Raw genomic sequence first — 17045 nt, 5'->3', positions numbered from 1 at the left:
TGTCTCCTGGTAGTCACCATGGGTGGCTCCTGAACATCAGAAGCCCTTTCCAAAGGTCCAGAGGATTCCCAAAGCACCTTCTCACCCTGGTCCAGTGGCCACCACCATCACTTACAGTGCCCACAAGTTCACAGAGTAATGGAAAAGTAGTACTCAGGACTGGAATTTGGGTTCTAGTCCCAGCAGGACTACTAACTCACTGGGTGGCCTTAGCCAGGTCACTTGTAATTTCAGTTTCTCCATTTGTCAAATGGGGGAGGGGAGTTTGCATTCCATAGCTTCTAAGGTCTCTTCCATTTCTACAACCTTGGGCATTCACCAAAGGGGCTGGTTATATTTCAAGTTGGTCCCAATACCACATGCCTCAAAAAGAACTAATGAGATTACCCAAATATTTTAAAACCAATCAGAAATACACTTGAACAAAATCATGACACAGGAAAGTTGTGAAGTAATGGTGTTATATGCTGCAGTTAAATTCTATGATGTCAAAAATAATAAAGTTATCCTATGAGTTTCAAGTAAAGGCAAAGTTACAACTTTTCTAAAATGAAACTTTTAACAGAAATGATCATAATTATTTAGTCTTAAATCAAGTTTCCATAAAGTACAAACCTCCCCTGCCATCTTTCTCCTCTCCCATCCATCCACTCATGTGCAAAACACTGAACTATGAAAAACTCTTCACTTAGACACATAAATACACTGGGAAAAAAATTCTCCCTAAAGGTAAAGTGACTAGCATCGATGATTCCTTTGGTGCGCTACTCAACAGTAAGAGCATAATGTATAAGAGATGGGGACCTAAAGGATCAAAAGCATTGCCTCCCCTGCCCTTCCAGCCGCTTCTATCTGGCTCTAATACTTGTCTGTAGTAAGTCAATATGTAACTTGGAAAATTCACTTATCCACTCTAGGCCGAAGTACCCTCCTCTATAAAACGAAGGCATGGGATTAAGCGTTCTCTAAATTCTCTTACAACTTGGATAGTCTGGCTTACGATCCCTTGCAACTCTGACACATGAAATTACAAACCAATTAGGAAGTATCTCATTAGTTTTCCATCAATTCCCTCACCCTCATTGGATGGATATCAGCATATGGGGGTTTTCCTTCCGCCATTTCAATGGCGGTGATCCCCAGTGACCAGATGTCTGCCACACAGTTGTATCCAATTTCCTGGATCACTTCTGGAGCCATCCAGAATGGTGTTCCTATCACTGTATTTCGTTTTGCCATTGTATCCTGAATAGGAAGGAGAAGAAAAACCATGAAATAATAGAAGCAATAGCAAAAATGTAGTTAGGAGCTGGAGAACGAGATGCAGGGTGTTTTTTTTCCCTATTTGTATTCTTATTTAAAAATACAAACAATTCATTCAATAGCTCTAGTTGAACTGTAAAGCTTTCTTGTCCAATCTGAACTCTCTTATCTGATCTCATAGCACTCTGCACTCCTTTTAAATATTTATTCCATTTTAATTTGAATTATGTTTTTCTGTGTCCCTGACTAACCAATTTTATAAGGCTGGTATGGGAAATGAAAAGTAAACTCACCTTAAAGTTAGAAAGTCTGTCACTAAGTTATTATGCCAACATCTTATTTGTTCTTTATCTCTCTCTAGTTTATTTTAAAATTGTCTTTAGCATTCATTTTTTAAAAATTGAGTTCTTGGGGGCAACTAAGTGGCACAGTGGATAAAGCACTGGCCCTGGATTCAGGAGGACTTGAGTTCAAACCTGGCCTCAGACACTTGACACTTACTAGTTGTGTGACTCTGGGCAAGTCAATTAACCCTCATTGCCCCTCCAAAAAAAATGAGTTCTAAATGCTCTTTGATCACAACCAAATACCAACTTGTTCAGTCATTCCCGAACTGATGGGCATCCCCTCAATTTCCAATTCTTTGCCACCACAAAAAGAGCTGCTATAAATACTTTTACACAGTGGTCCTTTTCACTTTTCTTTGATATTGTTGCAATATCTAGTAGTGGCACTGCTAGGTCAAAGGGTATGTATAGTTTTATAGCTCTCTGGGCAGGTCCATATTATTCTCTAGAATGGGTGGAACAGGACATAACTCCATCAACAGTGTATTAGTGTATCTATTTTTCCACATCCCCTCCAGCACGTCATTTTCTTTTTCTATCATGTTAGCTAATATAATAGGTGTGAAGTAGTAACTCAGAGCAGTTTTAACTTGTATTTCTCTAATCAATAAGGATTTGGAACATTTTTATATGACTATAGATAGCTTTGATTTCTTTTTCTGAAAACTGCCTATTATATCCTTTGACAGTTGGGGAATGGCTTGTATTCTTACAAATTTGACTTGGTTCTATATATATTTGATAAATAAGGCCTTTATCAGAGATACTTGTTGCAAAAAAAAAAAAAACAACAAAAAACAACAAAACAAAAACCCCAACATTCCGTAGTTTTGTTTTCCTTTTAATTTTGGTTGCACTGGTTTTGTTTGTGCAAAAACTTTAATTTTATATACTCAAAATTATCTATTTTATATTCTGTAATGTTCTCTATCTCTTGTTCAATCCTAAATTCTTCCCTTATCCATAGATCTGACAAGTAAATTTTTCCACGCTTTTCTAATTTACTTATGATATGACACTTTATATCTAAATCATTTATCCATTTTGATCTTATTTCTGTATACAGTTGTGAGTTATTGGTCTATGACTAGTTTCTGCCAAGATGCTTTCCCAGCATTTTTTGTCAAATAGTGAGTTCTTTCCCCCAAAGCTTGGATCTTTGGGTTTATACATAATTAGATTACTATGGCCATTTACTACTGTGTATTGTATACCAAATCTAAGCCATGTTTCATCACTCTCTTTTTTTTTAAATCATAAAAATATTTTATTATTTTACAGTTACATGTAAAGATAGTTTTTAACATTTGTTTTCTTTTTTATCATAAAAGTATTTTATTATTTTCTAGTTACATGTAGAAACCGTTTTCAACATTTGTTTTTATAAGATTTCTAGTTTCAAATTTTTCTCCCTCCCTCTCCTTCCTCTCCTCTCCCCAAGAGAGAAAGCAGTCTGATATAGGTTATTTATATACAATCACATCAAACATATTTTTGCATTAGTCACGTTGTGAAAGAAGAATCAGAACAAAAGGGAAAAACCTCAAAAAACAAAAAACAAAAACAAAAACAAAACTAGGAACAGTATGGTTCAATCTGCAATCAGAATCCATAGTTCTTTTTTTCTGGATGTGGAGAACATTTTCCATCATGTCACCACTTTCTTTCTTTCTTTTTTTTTTCTTTTTCTTTTTTTTTTTAGTGAGGCAATTGGCGTTAAGTGACTTGCCCAGGGTCACACAGCTAGTAAGTGTTAAGTGTCTGAGGCCTGATTTGAACTCAGGAACTCCTGACTCCAGGGCCGGTGCTCCATCTACTGCACCACCTAGCTGCCCCACCACTTTATTTCTTAGGCAGAACCAAATTGTTTTGACACTTTGTAAGATATTTTCAAATCTAGTACTGCTAGGTCAGCCACCTTCCTTCATTTTTTTTCTCATTGATTCCCTTGACATTCTTGACCATTTGTTCTTCCAGATAAATTTTGTTACATTTTTTTTCTAGCTCTATAAAATAACTTGACAAACATAAACTATAAAAAAAAATGATAAATAAAATTATAAAATAGTTTGATTGGTATAGCACTGAATAAGTTAATTTCAGTAGAACTGTCATTTTTAACATATTGGCTTGGTCTACCCATGCGAAATTAATATTTCTCCAATTGTTTAGATCTGTCTTTATTTGTATGAAAAGTATTCTGTAAAAACCTGCAAAGACTTACATGAACTGATACAAAGCAAAATGAGCAGAACCAAAAAGACACAGAACACAGTAACAGCATCATTGTGTGATGATCAACTATGGCTGATTTAGCTCTTCTCAGCAATACAATGATCCAAGACAATTCCAAAAGAAATATACTATCCACATCCAGAGAAAGAACTGACGAAGTCTGAATGCAGATCTAAACATACTATTTTCACTTTGTTTTTTCATGGTTTTTTCCTTTTGCAAACTGTAACTGTTTTGCAAACAGCTTCTTCTTTTACAACATGACTAATATGGAAATAGGTTTTACGTGATTGCACATATATAACCAAAATGAAATTGCTTACCATCTTTTTTTTTTTTTTAATTTATTTTTTTATTTTTTAGTGAGGCAATTGGGGTTAAGTGACTTGCCCAGGGCCACACAGCTAGTAAGTGTTGTGTCTGAGGCCGGATTTGAACTCAGGTACTCCTGACTCCAGGGCCGATGCTCTATCCACTGCGCCACCTAGCTGCCCCTGCTTACCATCTTAGGGAAGGGAGAGGAGGAAAATTTGGAACTCAAAATTTTATTTAAAAAAATTAATGTTAAAAATTGTCTTTACATGTAATTGGAAAAATTTTTTTATATGTGCATGTGTAAAGAAAAGTGTTCTGTAATTATGTTTATATACTCCCTGTTTGTCTCAGCAAACAGACTTTCAAGTATTTATATGATATTGTCTGCAGTTATTTTAAATGGAATTTCTCTATCTCTTGCTGCTGGTTTTTGATGATAATATATAGAAATGCTGATGATTTAAGTGGGTTTATTTTATATCCTGCAACTTTTCTTAAGTTGTTAATTGTTTCAACTAGGGTTTTTTTTTTTTTTTTTAGTGAGGCAATTGGGGTTAAGTGACTTGCCCAAGGTCACACAGCTAGTAAGTGTTAGGTGTCTGAGGCCAGATTTGAATTCAGGTAGTCCTGACCCCAGGATCAGTGCTCTATCCACTGTGCCACGTAGCTGCCCCCCTCAACTAGTTTTTAAATTGACTTTCTAGGGTTCTCTAAGTATTCCATCAGATTATCTGCAGAGTGATAATTTTGTTTCCTCATTGCCTATTTTTATTCCTTCAGTTTCTTGGTTGTTTTTTTTTTGTCTTATTGCTATGGCTAGCATTTCTAATACAATACTGAATAATAAGAGTAAGTATGCACATTCTTGATTAATCCCTGATCTTATTGAGAAGGCTTCAAATTTATCCTTGTTAACAGAAAATGCTTGTTCTTAGTTTTAGTTAGATACTACTTATCATTTTAAGAAGGGCTTTATTTATTCCTATGCTTTCTAATATATATATATATATATATATATTTTTTTTTTTTGCAGGGCAATGAGGGTTAAGTGACTTACCCAAGGTCACACAGCTAGTAAGTGTCAAGTGTCTGAGGACAGATTTGAACTCAGGTCCTCCCGAATCCAAGGCTAGTGATTTATCCACTGCGCCACCTAGCTGCCCCTCTAATTTTTTAAATAGAAATGGCTGTTGCATTTTGTCAAAAGCCTTTTCTGCATCTATTAAGATAATTATACGATTTTGTTGTTTTTGTTATTGATATGGCCAATTATGCTGATAGTTTTCCTAATCCTGAACTAGCCCTGCAGTCCTGGCATAAATTCCACCTAGTTGAAGTGTATGATCTTTGTGCTATATTGCTGTAATCTCCTTGTTAGTATATTATTTTAAATTTTTGCACCAATATTCATTAGGAAAATTCGTCTATAGTTTTCTTCCTCTGTTTTTTCTCTCCCTGGTTTAGGTATCAAAACCATATTTGGGTTATAAAAAGAATTTGGTAGGACTCCTTTACCTATTGTTTCAAATAGTTTATATAGTATTGGGATTAATTATTTCTTAGTGTTTGGCAAAATTTACTTGTAAATCCACCTGGTCCTAGGAATTTTCTCTTAGAGAGTTTATTTATGGCTTATTTAATTTCTTTTTCTAAGATGGGGTTAAGTATTTTATTTTTTCTTCTGTTAATCCGGGCAATTTATATTTTTGTAGACATTCATCTGTTTTACTTAGATTATCAGTTTTACTAACATATAATTGGGCAGAATAACACTTTTTTTGGTTTTGTTTTGTTTTTTGTTTTTTCGGGGCAATGAGGGTTAAGTGACTTGCCTAGGGTCAAACAGATAGTAAGTGTCAAGTGTCTGAGGTTGGACTTGAACTCAGGTCCTCCTGAATCCAGGGCCAGTGCTTTATCCATTGCGCCACCTAGCTGCTCCTAGAATAACTCTTAGTTTTAAGTTCATCTTTATTGGTGAGCAGTTTTCCTTGATAATTTCTTGAAAATTTTTTTTTAAAAATCATGGCTTGGGGCAGCTAGGTGGCGCAGTGGATAGAGCACCGGCCCTGGAGTCAGGAGTACCTGAGTTCAAATCTGACCTCAGACACTTAACACTTACTGGCTATGTGACCCTGGGCAAGTCACTTAACCCCAATTTCCTCACTAAAAAAAAAAAAAGGCTTTCAGGTAGTCCCGTAATTCTTAAATTATCTTTCAATCTATTTTCCATGTCAGTTGTTTTTCCAATGAGATATTTCACATTACCCCCCTCCTGTACTTTTTCATTCTTCTTCTGGCTTTGTTTCTTGATGTCTCGTGGAGGCAATCACTTCTACTTGCTCAATTTTAATTTTTAAGGAATTATTTTTTCTTCAGTACCTTCTTTTCCATTTGACCAACTCTGCTTTTTAAGGAGTTATTTTCATCAGTGAAGTTTTGTACCTCTTTTACCATCTTCCCAATTCTGTTTTATAAAGTGTTTATTTTCTTCAATATTTTTTGTACCTCTTTTACCTAGCTTTTAATTGACTTTTCGTAATTTTCTTGTGTCACTCCCATTTCTTTTCCCAATTGTTACACTACCACTCATATTTGAATTTTAAAATAACTTTTTTTAGCTCTGCCATGAATTCTTGTTGGGCTTATTCCAATTCACATTTTTTCCCCCTTTGTAGCTGTTTTGACATTGGTATCCTCTTTTGATTTTGTGCCTTAATTTTTCCTGTCACTATAGCAACTATTTTGGTAGCTATTTTTTTGTTGTTTGCTCATCTTTCTAGTCTATTTCTTTTTTATTTATTTATTTATTTATTTTAAAATAAGTCCAATTTACAGTTTTATTCAAGAGTACAGCAAATTTTTTATATCTATTAGTGGTTTTAACAATACTGCTTTTGAACAACAGGATAAAGGAAATCCACCAAAAATCAATATATTAAAACAATGTAAAATAGGAAAATAAGAGGCCTCCAGATGTTTGAGACTCATGCATACAAAGAGTGGCTTGTGGTTGCTATAATTGGTATTTATTAGCTAATTTTACATACATACAGAGAGAAGTCTATTGTGTTTGGACTATAGAGTGCAGTAAGTATAATAATGTTGGCTGAAAATTATATATATATATATATAATTTTATACATACTTCTACCCTGGATATTAGTATATTAAAGAAAGAAAATTTATCCCCCTTGAGAGCCACACCAAGACAAAAGTTCAACACCAGATAGAGTGAGCCCAGTTATAACACAACTTTTGTAATCAAGAAAGAAGTCTGGGAACAAGGAATAGGCTTGCCTACCAGAATTCCTACAGAAAAGGGCTCATCAACAAGCAGAGAGTAACACAATATTTGAAGACCCCCGAGACAGGACTCCTGGAGTGTCCACCATGTTCCATGAATTCCCTCACTCCCTCACATTTATCAGCTCAGTGGGAGGGAGCCAGCTTAGGTTTCCTTGCACAATGGGAAGCTCCTGCTATTACCAGAGGCAGCTGAAAAGTGAGAACTCTGCATTGGTGGAAAGGGGTGGGTGGGATGCAGCTACTAGGAAGGGGGTCTCTTTAGAGTCTATCAAGTCATCATCATCACAACTCATAATTCTACAGAGCTTTTAGGTTCACTGAATACTTGCCCTGCAACTACTCTGTGAATAAAGCAGCAAGAGTATTGCAGAATCCCAGTATCTCTGAGATACTGGGGTAATTTTTCTCAATGCCACGTATTCCTTTACAGTAAATTCTTCTTGTAGATAATCCGTGGAACTTCCAACTTCCTAAAACTACCTAGTTATTGTACTTTTAAATTGTTCTGATGAAAATAAGATGTTTCATCCTAAGGAATGAAATTTGCCTCTTTGAAACTTCAAACCATTGCTTTAGTCCTGCCCAGGAGAGGTAAGCAGTGGCAACTCCTCCCTCCCAGCGGGGTTACCTTCCTTCAAATACTCCAGGTCATCAATGTTATCTCTGCACCTCTCTCCCCTGACTCCTTCCCCAGCACAAGAATACTAGAGCAGCACATCAATAAATCAATAAATATAGCAGGTTCTCTCTTGGCATTTTATGATCTGTGTTATTAGATAAAAAGGCATAATGCTGGGGGAAGTATCAAGCCCCTCACCCAATTAAGGCTCATGTCTCTCTCCTCATTTTGGCCCTTTTAGAAATTCTTTGTTGTTATTTAGTCTTGTCTGACTCTTTCTAACCTGATTTGGTGTTTTCTTGGCAAAGATATTGGAGTGATTTGCCATGTTTTACAGGTGAGAAAACAGAGGCAAACTGAGTTAAGTGACTTGTCCAGAGTCACACAGTTGGTAAAAACCTGAGGCCTGATTTGAACTCAGGTCCTCCTGTCTAGTCTATTTCTTGATTCCGAACTTTATGTTAAACTTTTTGACCTACGTCAGGCACTGGAGAAAGAGGAATTGGAAATGTGTGGGAGAAGTGGTTAAAAGCCTACTCCTGGAAGTTGGAGTAGAGGAGTGGGAGGGAGGTGAGGGGGGCAGGTTTGAGGGTATTGTTCTAAGCTTTAGCTTTTTTTTTGTGCTACTCTTTTCAGGGCTAGTTCTGGAATTTTAGAAGTTTTTAGTGCTTCCAAGATGATGTGATCCACAGTGTGGTCACTGCTCACCTGGTCTATGCTCTGGTCCTTATTCAGGAAGGGTCCCTAATTCCTTGTAGCCACAAGTGCTACTGCTCCTCAGGGTCCATACTCCCTTGTGACAGAAAGTACTCCTCTCTGCCCTGGAGCTATGACCCAGAAGTGGGTATAGGCAATGGAATTGTTAAACAGTGACACTGCTAACACAGGGGTCCCCTGTGTAATTTCTTTCTGACCAGTTTCTTGATCCCCTTACTGTCTATAGCTTGTGAGTTCCTGAAGCCGCTGCTGCTGCTCCTGCCACCACATGGTTCCTGGGTCAGACCCCACCCAGTGTCATAGACCTTTCCTTCTGACTTCCTAAGTAGTCTTGAGCTGGAAAGGTATCTCACCCCAACCTTTTGTTGGCTCTGCCAACCAGAATTTAATTAGAGGTGTTATTTTTTAATTGTTTAGAGGGGAACGTTGGGAGAGCTTGGCTATAAATGCTTCTCCTACTCCACCATCTTGGCTCCATCACAAGTCTTTTCTTATTCATTCTTGAAAAGCCCTATTCAATGACCGCTGTCTTCCAAGCTTTCACTAAGATCTTCCAGTCATCTCTCAGATCTCAGACAGCCCTTTCAGGAACTTTCTCATTGTAAAACCATCTTATAGTCATTTGTATTGGTGTCATTCCTTATTAAATTACGTTCCTTGACCTTATGTGGATTAAAGTCTATCTAAAATCTGTATTCCCCATCTATGCCCGTCTGGCAGTGTATAGTATAACTAGAGAGTATACATTTAATAAACAGTTGCTGTACTATAGTTGTAGTGATAAGGACTATCAAACAAATACTTTCTATACTCACTGTAAGTTGACCTGCTACTCCAAAATCTGCAAGCTTTGCATGTCCTTCTGTATTTAGCAAGATATTTCCAGCCTTAATATCTCGGTGTATTTTTCTCATAAAATGAAGGTATTCTAGTCCTTTAAGAGTCGATTGTAATATTGTGGCTATTTCATCTTCTGTCAACTATGAAAAAATGAGAACAAAAATTCAAATACAGTACTATAGTATAGTCTCAGTACATGAGGAAAGAGAAGAACAATGACTCATTATGACTCATTGTCTACTGTAAATTGTCCTAACAGGTACTTGGTTACAGGCTCAAGGACTCAGAGCTAGAAGGAACCTTAAAGATCATCTTGTTCAACTCCCACCTTTTAGAGATGAGGAAACTGAAGCCCAGTGAAATTAAATGCTTTGTCCAGGTTCACCCAATTGATAACTGGCAGTTAGCATTTGAAACTAGGTCCTCCCACTCTGTATCCAGCACTTTTATTACCATGCCTTTCCAAGAACAATCATGTCATGTAACTATATTTTCTAAAGCCTGTTTATCCAACACCATCCCTCAACCCCAGTCTTGACCTATGTCAGGCACTGGAGAAAGAAGAACTAGAAATGTGCAGGAGAAATGATTGAAAGTCCACTCCTGGGGGGTGGAATATAGGAGGGCTAAAACTCATTAACACTCTACCACCCTCCCCTACACATTCCTAATTTCATTCTACAATCTGTGCCAATACTCGAGGCTCAAAAGCAGTGCCCATTTGTCAGGAGACATGGCTGCTGGCCACAGAAGCCATCTTTTTGTATGTTGCCACTGCACCTTAACCATGGTCAGGGAAATCTGAAACCAGGCTTCTTCTCTTTAGAAGACCACCTATCATAGCCAAAGCAGGAAGGAAAGAAGAGGCTAGTAATATTGGCTGGGTGCCATGACATAGTAGGTACCTAAAGCGGTGAATTGTCCCATCACCAATATCAGTGTCTAGTTAGATCTCAGCCATCTGGAGTCTTGACATTCTTAGTGCTAACCTGGAACCTCCTCCTGGAATTGAAGAAAGCTCATACCAGAAGACCCATGGAGCAGCAAGTGCTTAATCTCATCTCAGCAAGGGCCTTTGTCCTACCCACTATAGGGCAGGAAGGAGTATCAGATAAGCTTGAGGAGGAGTCAGATTTTGTCAACATAAGCTCTTACCACCCTCACCTTGGTGAAAGTGAGAAGGCAATGTAGCAAGAATAAAAGACAAACAATGAGTAATTCTATTTTTTTTTTTAAGTGAGGCAATTGGGGTTAAGTGACTTGCCCAGGGTCACACAGCTAGTAAGTGTTAAGTGTCTGAGGCCGGATTTGAACTCAGGCACTCCTGACTCCAGGGCTGGTGCTCTATCCAATGCATAATCTTTTTTTTATTTTTGCAAGGCAGTGGGGGTTAAGTGACTTGCCCAGGGTCACACAACTAGTAAGTGTAAAGTGTCTGAGGCCGGATTTGAACTCAGGTCCTCCTGAATCCAGGGCCGTTGCTTTATCCACTGCGCCACCTAGCTGCCCCAATGAGTAATTCTAACGTAGGATCCTATGAGATGCTAAAAGAATATCAAGAATGCATGAAAAATCCTCTGGATAATCTATAAGAAAATATGGCAAAAGATTATAGAGAATAAATAACTATGGTGAGGCTACGATTTGCATTGGTGAGAAAAATGCCCATACCAATAAAATAGATCATTGTTCTAGAGCTAGAAAACACTTTGGAGGCCATCCAGTCCACTCTCATTTAAAAAATGAGGAAATTGAGGCACAAGCAAATTAAATGACTTGCCCCAAATCACACAGGATGTTAAGGTGGGATTTCAACTGAGGTCCTTTGACTCTAGAGCCAGTGTTTTCCTTACTACTTTCCTTCCTCCTACATGGTCTCCTACACTACTTTCGCAAAAGTCATGGTTGGTAACACTCTGCAATCTATTTACATCTACCATGTTTCTCCACATCTGTCCTTTGGGTGAACCATTATTATGGCTCTTTAGAGAATGAGTAGGATTCTTTGTACCCTAAGGTCTAGCACAGTGCCTACAACATAGTAGATATTTAATAAATGCTTGATTAACTGACCTAATAAAGTATTAAAGTAAACTTGTCAACAGAGACGATATTTTGGCATCAGCAGGATCCTGGATTTGGAATCAAAAGCCAGGGGTTCATGTCTAAACCTCACATTTACTGGCTATATGACCCTGGGTTAATTTCACTTCACTTCTCCCTGGTTTCCTCATCTGTAACATGAAGATAATGCTATTAAGTAAACAGGACAGGAATTATTGTAAAGATCCAATGAGATGTATACAATTTATGTAAAGCACTCTGTGAATGTAGCTATTATTATTATTATTATTATTTAATGTTGGAAGGAATCCCCAGGCTCCCTCAGTACCTACAAATGATCCAGAGAAAGGTTCACAGCATGTAGGTAAATATCCTAGGAGGATTGGCCAGAACACATGGACAAGTATCATTCAGGAATCTGTATCACTGAAGGGAGTGCCCATAATAATGAATCACAGATCACTAGGAAATGATGGTTGGAGAATAGCTCTGGAAAAGGTGAGATATGCACTGCTTAAAGCAAAAGTCTTTATCAGTAAGACCAGAGTTTTAAATATCTCACAAAATATGGTAGTATTATCATTATTTAGGACTAGCTTTAGATTTGTACTACTCTCTCCACACACTCACCAAGGTCCCCTGAGGGCCAGGAGCATGCATTTGGGAGATGTGAGATTGTGGTCAGGGCTCCCAGCTGTGGTTATTAAAGAGAACAAAGAGAACTGGTTCACAGAAGGACCAAACCTATGACTTAAGCCTCATTAACTATGAGGTCCCTTAATCTAGTGAGCTCCCTGATCTAAAGTAATCAGAGATTTTCTTAAATATTTATATTCTCTGCAAAGCCACTCATTTCAACATTCAGAATTGCCTCAGATCTGATCAATATGCTTGCTTTCTTGCTTATGTAACTATATTTGTTTTTTGGTTGGGCAATGAAGGTTAAGTGACTCACCCAAGGTCACACAGCTAGTAACTGTCAAGTGTCTGAGACTAGATTTGAACTCGGGCCCTCCTAACTCCAGGGCTGGTGCTCTATCCACTGCACCACCCAGCTGCCCCCTTGTAACTGTATTTGAATGGAAAGAATATCAGGCAAAAAATTCAAAAGACTTGGCTCAACTTCCTAGCATAGGACATTGGGGGAGATCCTTTCACCTCTTTGAGCTTCAGATTCCTTAACTATATAATAGAGATGGTTGTACTTGTACTGATAATTTCTCCAGTATGTTGTGAGCCTCAGATGGGATCACATGTATGAAGTACTTCATAAATTTTAAAGTCCATATGTTGTCATTTATTATCACTTCAGCCTTCAGCAAGTGGTTTTGGGGGGGGGGTGGTAGTGTAGATATTCTCTCATACAAAAGGAACTTGGAACAAATTTTTTAAATCAATCATTTTCTCATATTTTTGGAATGTACTTTAAAAAACTTATTAGAGGGGGCAGCTAGGTGGTGCAGTGGATAAAGCACTGGCCCTGGATTCAGGAGGACCTGAGTTCAAATCCAGCGTCAGACACTTGACACTTACTAGCTGTGTGACTCTGGGCAAGTCACTTAACCCCTATTGCCCCGCAAAAAAAAAAAAAAAAAAGAAACGAAAAGAAAAGAAAGAAAAACGAAAAAAAAAAAAAACCTTATTGGATATTGTCCCATCCACTGAATTAAACCTTGAATAAAGCAAGATTATTGCTGCTGAAAGTGCTTTCAAGGAGACAGCAGCAGGATGCAGGTAGTATGAAAGTTCTTTATATTTAATTTCTATCTGTCTCAAATACCACTTGGTCTGTGGAGTGTTTCTAATCTCCCCAGTTGGAAATGAGCTTTCCCTCATTAGACCTTAAACAATATATTTCATGCACTTTCTTTGTTCTATTTCGATTAATAGTTATTTGTCAATGTCATATCACCCCTAATAGATTGCAAGCTTCATGAGGGGGGAAGTAGAAAAATATCTCAAGAGTCCAAGGACATGTGTTTGCATCCCAATTTTTCCTCATACCAGTGATGTAACCTGAGACAATCAATCAAAAAAGCATTTAAGAGGCAAGTCCCTTAACCTCTGAAGGAGCTGGAAGGTGACTTTCAGCTCAGATATGATTCCTTGCTATTAGAAAAGGAGCTTCATCTTATTAATCAAAACCTGGTAAAGGTTTTTGTACAATTTGTCTTTGATAAAAATTTGCTGAGCTGACTTTTTTCACTTGGAATGCAACACAAAATGATAGTTTGTTTTTTTTAAGCTGGAGCAAACTAGCCATCCCTATTACATTTTGTTAAATTAAATTACATTTTATTCCTTGACCACATACTATTCAGGGGGTGGAGAGAGTTGGCAGGAGGAAGCCAAGCTAAAATTTAACATTCATTACAAATGATTTACAAAGCAGATATTTAAGACTTGCTCATAACAGGAAAGTGAAAAGAACACTGGACTTGTAGAGAGGAGACCTCAGGTGGAATCCTGGCTCTCTGTTGCTTGCTACCTAGAGTGGACAGGACACTGAACTTGGGAGTCAAGAAGACCTGTGTTCAAATGCTACCTCAGGCCACTTACCAGCTGGATAATGCTAGGCAAGTTAATTAATCTCTCTGTGTCTAAGTTTTCTCATATATAAAATGAGTGAGTGAAACTCAATGGTCTCTAAGGTCTTGTCCAACTCGATTCTATTCCCTATGTGACCTTGTGCAAGACACTTCCATATTCTATAAAATAAGGGGGTTGGACTTAATAAAGTTGTAGGTAACTTAGTGTTATAAAATTTCATGTTATAAAGTCCCATCCCTTGCAGGAACTGATGATGAGTGAGATGAGCAGAACCAGGAGAACATTGTACACAGTATCAACATGTGTTGATCAACTGTGATAGACTAGATTCTTCTCACCAATACAACGGTACAAGAAAGTTCCAAATCCAGAAAAAAAAAAAAGGAACTGTGGAATATGGATGCTGATTGGATCATACCATTTCTTTTATTTTTGGTGCTGTTGTTTTTCTTTTTTTGAGGTTTTTCCTTTTTGCTCTGATTCTTCTCATATAATATGACTAATGAATGCAGAAATGTGTTTGATGTTGTATATATATAACCTATATCAGATTACCTGCTGTCTAGGGAAAGGGGGGAGGGAAAAAAATTGAAATTGGAAATCTTATATAAATAAATGTTGAAAACTATCTCTACATGTAACTGGAAAATAATAAAATACTTTTGTTTTTAAAAAAATCAAATCCCATCCAACACTAACATTTTATGACTTAAAAAAAAAAAATCAGGAAGATTGGTACTAAGATCAATTATTTAAAGTTGGTACCTAAACAGCCACGTTGTGAGACATCAGAAAATGTGGCAAAGGCGGATGGTGCATGTCAGAGATGGAGTTATGGAAAAAAGCCAAAGGGAAAGAGAAATTTGACAGTCCTCTTCACAGATATGGTAGTCATAGGCATGCAAATCAACAAAAAGCTCCAGAGAAACAAAGCTATCAGAAGAGTAGGAACAAACTGCATTGTTCTAGGAGGGAAACTTACTGTTTTATTTCGTAATCGGATGATATCAGACACAGAGCCAGCACCACAGTATTCCATGACTATCCAAAGATCCGTGTTCTTAAAATAACTGCCATAATATTTCACTACATGAGGGCTGGGGAAGTCAGAGAGAACAAATTAGCAGCTGTCTTGTAATACCACCTTTTTATTATGCTGTCAAACACACAGGGCAATCACACAGATCCAAAGCTCCATTATTCAAACTCTGGACCAGAGATGCAATGTCGAGTCTTCAGCTAAAAAAGAGATTTCCCTCTCAGATTTTTCAAGGAGTTGTTAAGACTCTCCGTCAGAGGAAATGGTGAACTCTGAGCGCAACCATGTCAAGTTTCAATTGGTCTAAGTAATGTTGCATGGTAACAGAAAAGTAGCTAACATCCAGTCTCCTAATTCAGAGTTAAAAATGACAAGGTGTTCCTGGGCAACACGCCAGTAACAACAGAAAGGACCAGAATAAAGTGCAAATTAAGACTCTTCACATTTTATTCTGGCCTACCTGTGTCACAGAAATCAGGGCTGATCATCATGTTGGGCTCCTCCTTCCCTTCCCTGGGCCCCAATGGAACCTAAGCATTGATTCGGATCATCCCATGTCCAAGGCGCTGTGCTCCTATAGAACTATCCAGAGGACACTCATCAAAGACCACCCAGACTGTTAGTTATCTTTCTGTGTGTTTTGTTTCTCTAGCTACACTGGGAGGTCCTGAGAGGGAGAGGTGTTCTCTACCTTTTTATATCCATCACAAGACCCTGTAGTTACTCCAATATCTACTGATTACTCACCCTTAGATATATATATACTGTCTATTCAAAACAGACTCTTAGGCAGCCTAATAAGTACACGGCCACCCCAACAGGCAACCTGGGAATAGGTTTGATCATTTTGGGAAAAGGGGAGTGGGAGGTCGGATGAACTGCAGTGACTTATTGACAAAATAATATAAAAAATATGAGTTTTATCTGGCATTCAAGCAATAACAAGAAAATAATAAAATTATTGTAATTGTAGCCTCTGTTAAATATGTGGGGAAAGGAACACTGGACTGAAGGTCATAAGTTATGGTCCTGACTGTGTGATCCAAACAAGTTATTTAACCCCTCTCAGTCTCAGTTTCTTCATCTGTGAAATGATGACAGTATTATTCAGGGGGTTGTGGTAGTTGTGCCAGCTAGGTAGTATCCATTGTGTGGAGTGTTGGACCTGAAATCAGGAAGGCCTAAGTTTGAATCCAGTCTCAAACATGCCCTAGCTCTGTGACTGTGGGCAAGTCACTTAACCTGTTTGCCTCAGTTTCCTCTTCTTTAAAATGGGGATAATAATAGCATCTAATTCCCAGGGCTGTTGTGAGGATCAAATGACATATTTTAGAAGCACTAACCACAGTACTCAACACACAGTAGGTACTACATAAATGTGAACTTTGTAATAATAATTATTATTCTAGTGATAAAATGTAAATCACGAGCTATCATTATTATTAGCATCTCAGAGTCTGTACTCTCATCTCTCAAATGAGGATCATAACCTTTGCCCAGCTTACTTCATAGGGCTGCAAGATCGAATGCAATAATAGAATGAAAGTGAACTGGAGCTTGGAATAACACAAGCTATTAATATTAATTTAGATTCTCCAAGGAAAAACTCTTCTTCCTCAGTGCTAATGGAAAATGTATTCTAGAAGGCTAAATGGAACCATAGGTACAAGGTTTCAACTACTGGACTAGAGCTCTCTTTTCTCATAGCACCTTGGAGCTTGACATAACCTCTGAGTCAGAGCCACCCCAA

General features: G+C 37.7%; 1 protein-coding gene across 1 annotated transcript in view; it reads right to left on the bottom strand.

The window, feature by feature from the left end:
• The window catches only part of STK4 (serine/threonine kinase 4), a 128135-nt gene that overhangs the window by 97248 nt on the left and 13842 nt on the right, over positions 1–17045 (bottom strand). The window contains exons 4-6 of the mRNA XM_043988218.1: positions 15239–15353; positions 9618–9782; positions 1078–1245 (exon numbers count right to left, since the gene is read on the bottom strand). Coding sequence (XP_043844153.1) covers positions 1078–1245; positions 9618–9782; positions 15239–15353 — 448 coding nt within the window. The remainder of the gene's footprint in view (positions 1–1077; positions 1246–9617; positions 9783–15238; positions 15354–17045) is intronic.

This window comes from Dromiciops gliroides, chromosome 2, assembly GCF_019393635.1.
Source record: "Dromiciops gliroides isolate mDroGli1 chromosome 2, mDroGli1.pri, whole genome shotgun sequence".
Lineage (NCBI taxonomy): Eukaryota > Metazoa > Chordata > Mammalia > Microbiotheria > Microbiotheriidae > Dromiciops > Dromiciops gliroides.
Note: the sequence above shows the minus strand (reverse complement) of the source record. Positions and strands in the feature narration are given on the sequence as shown.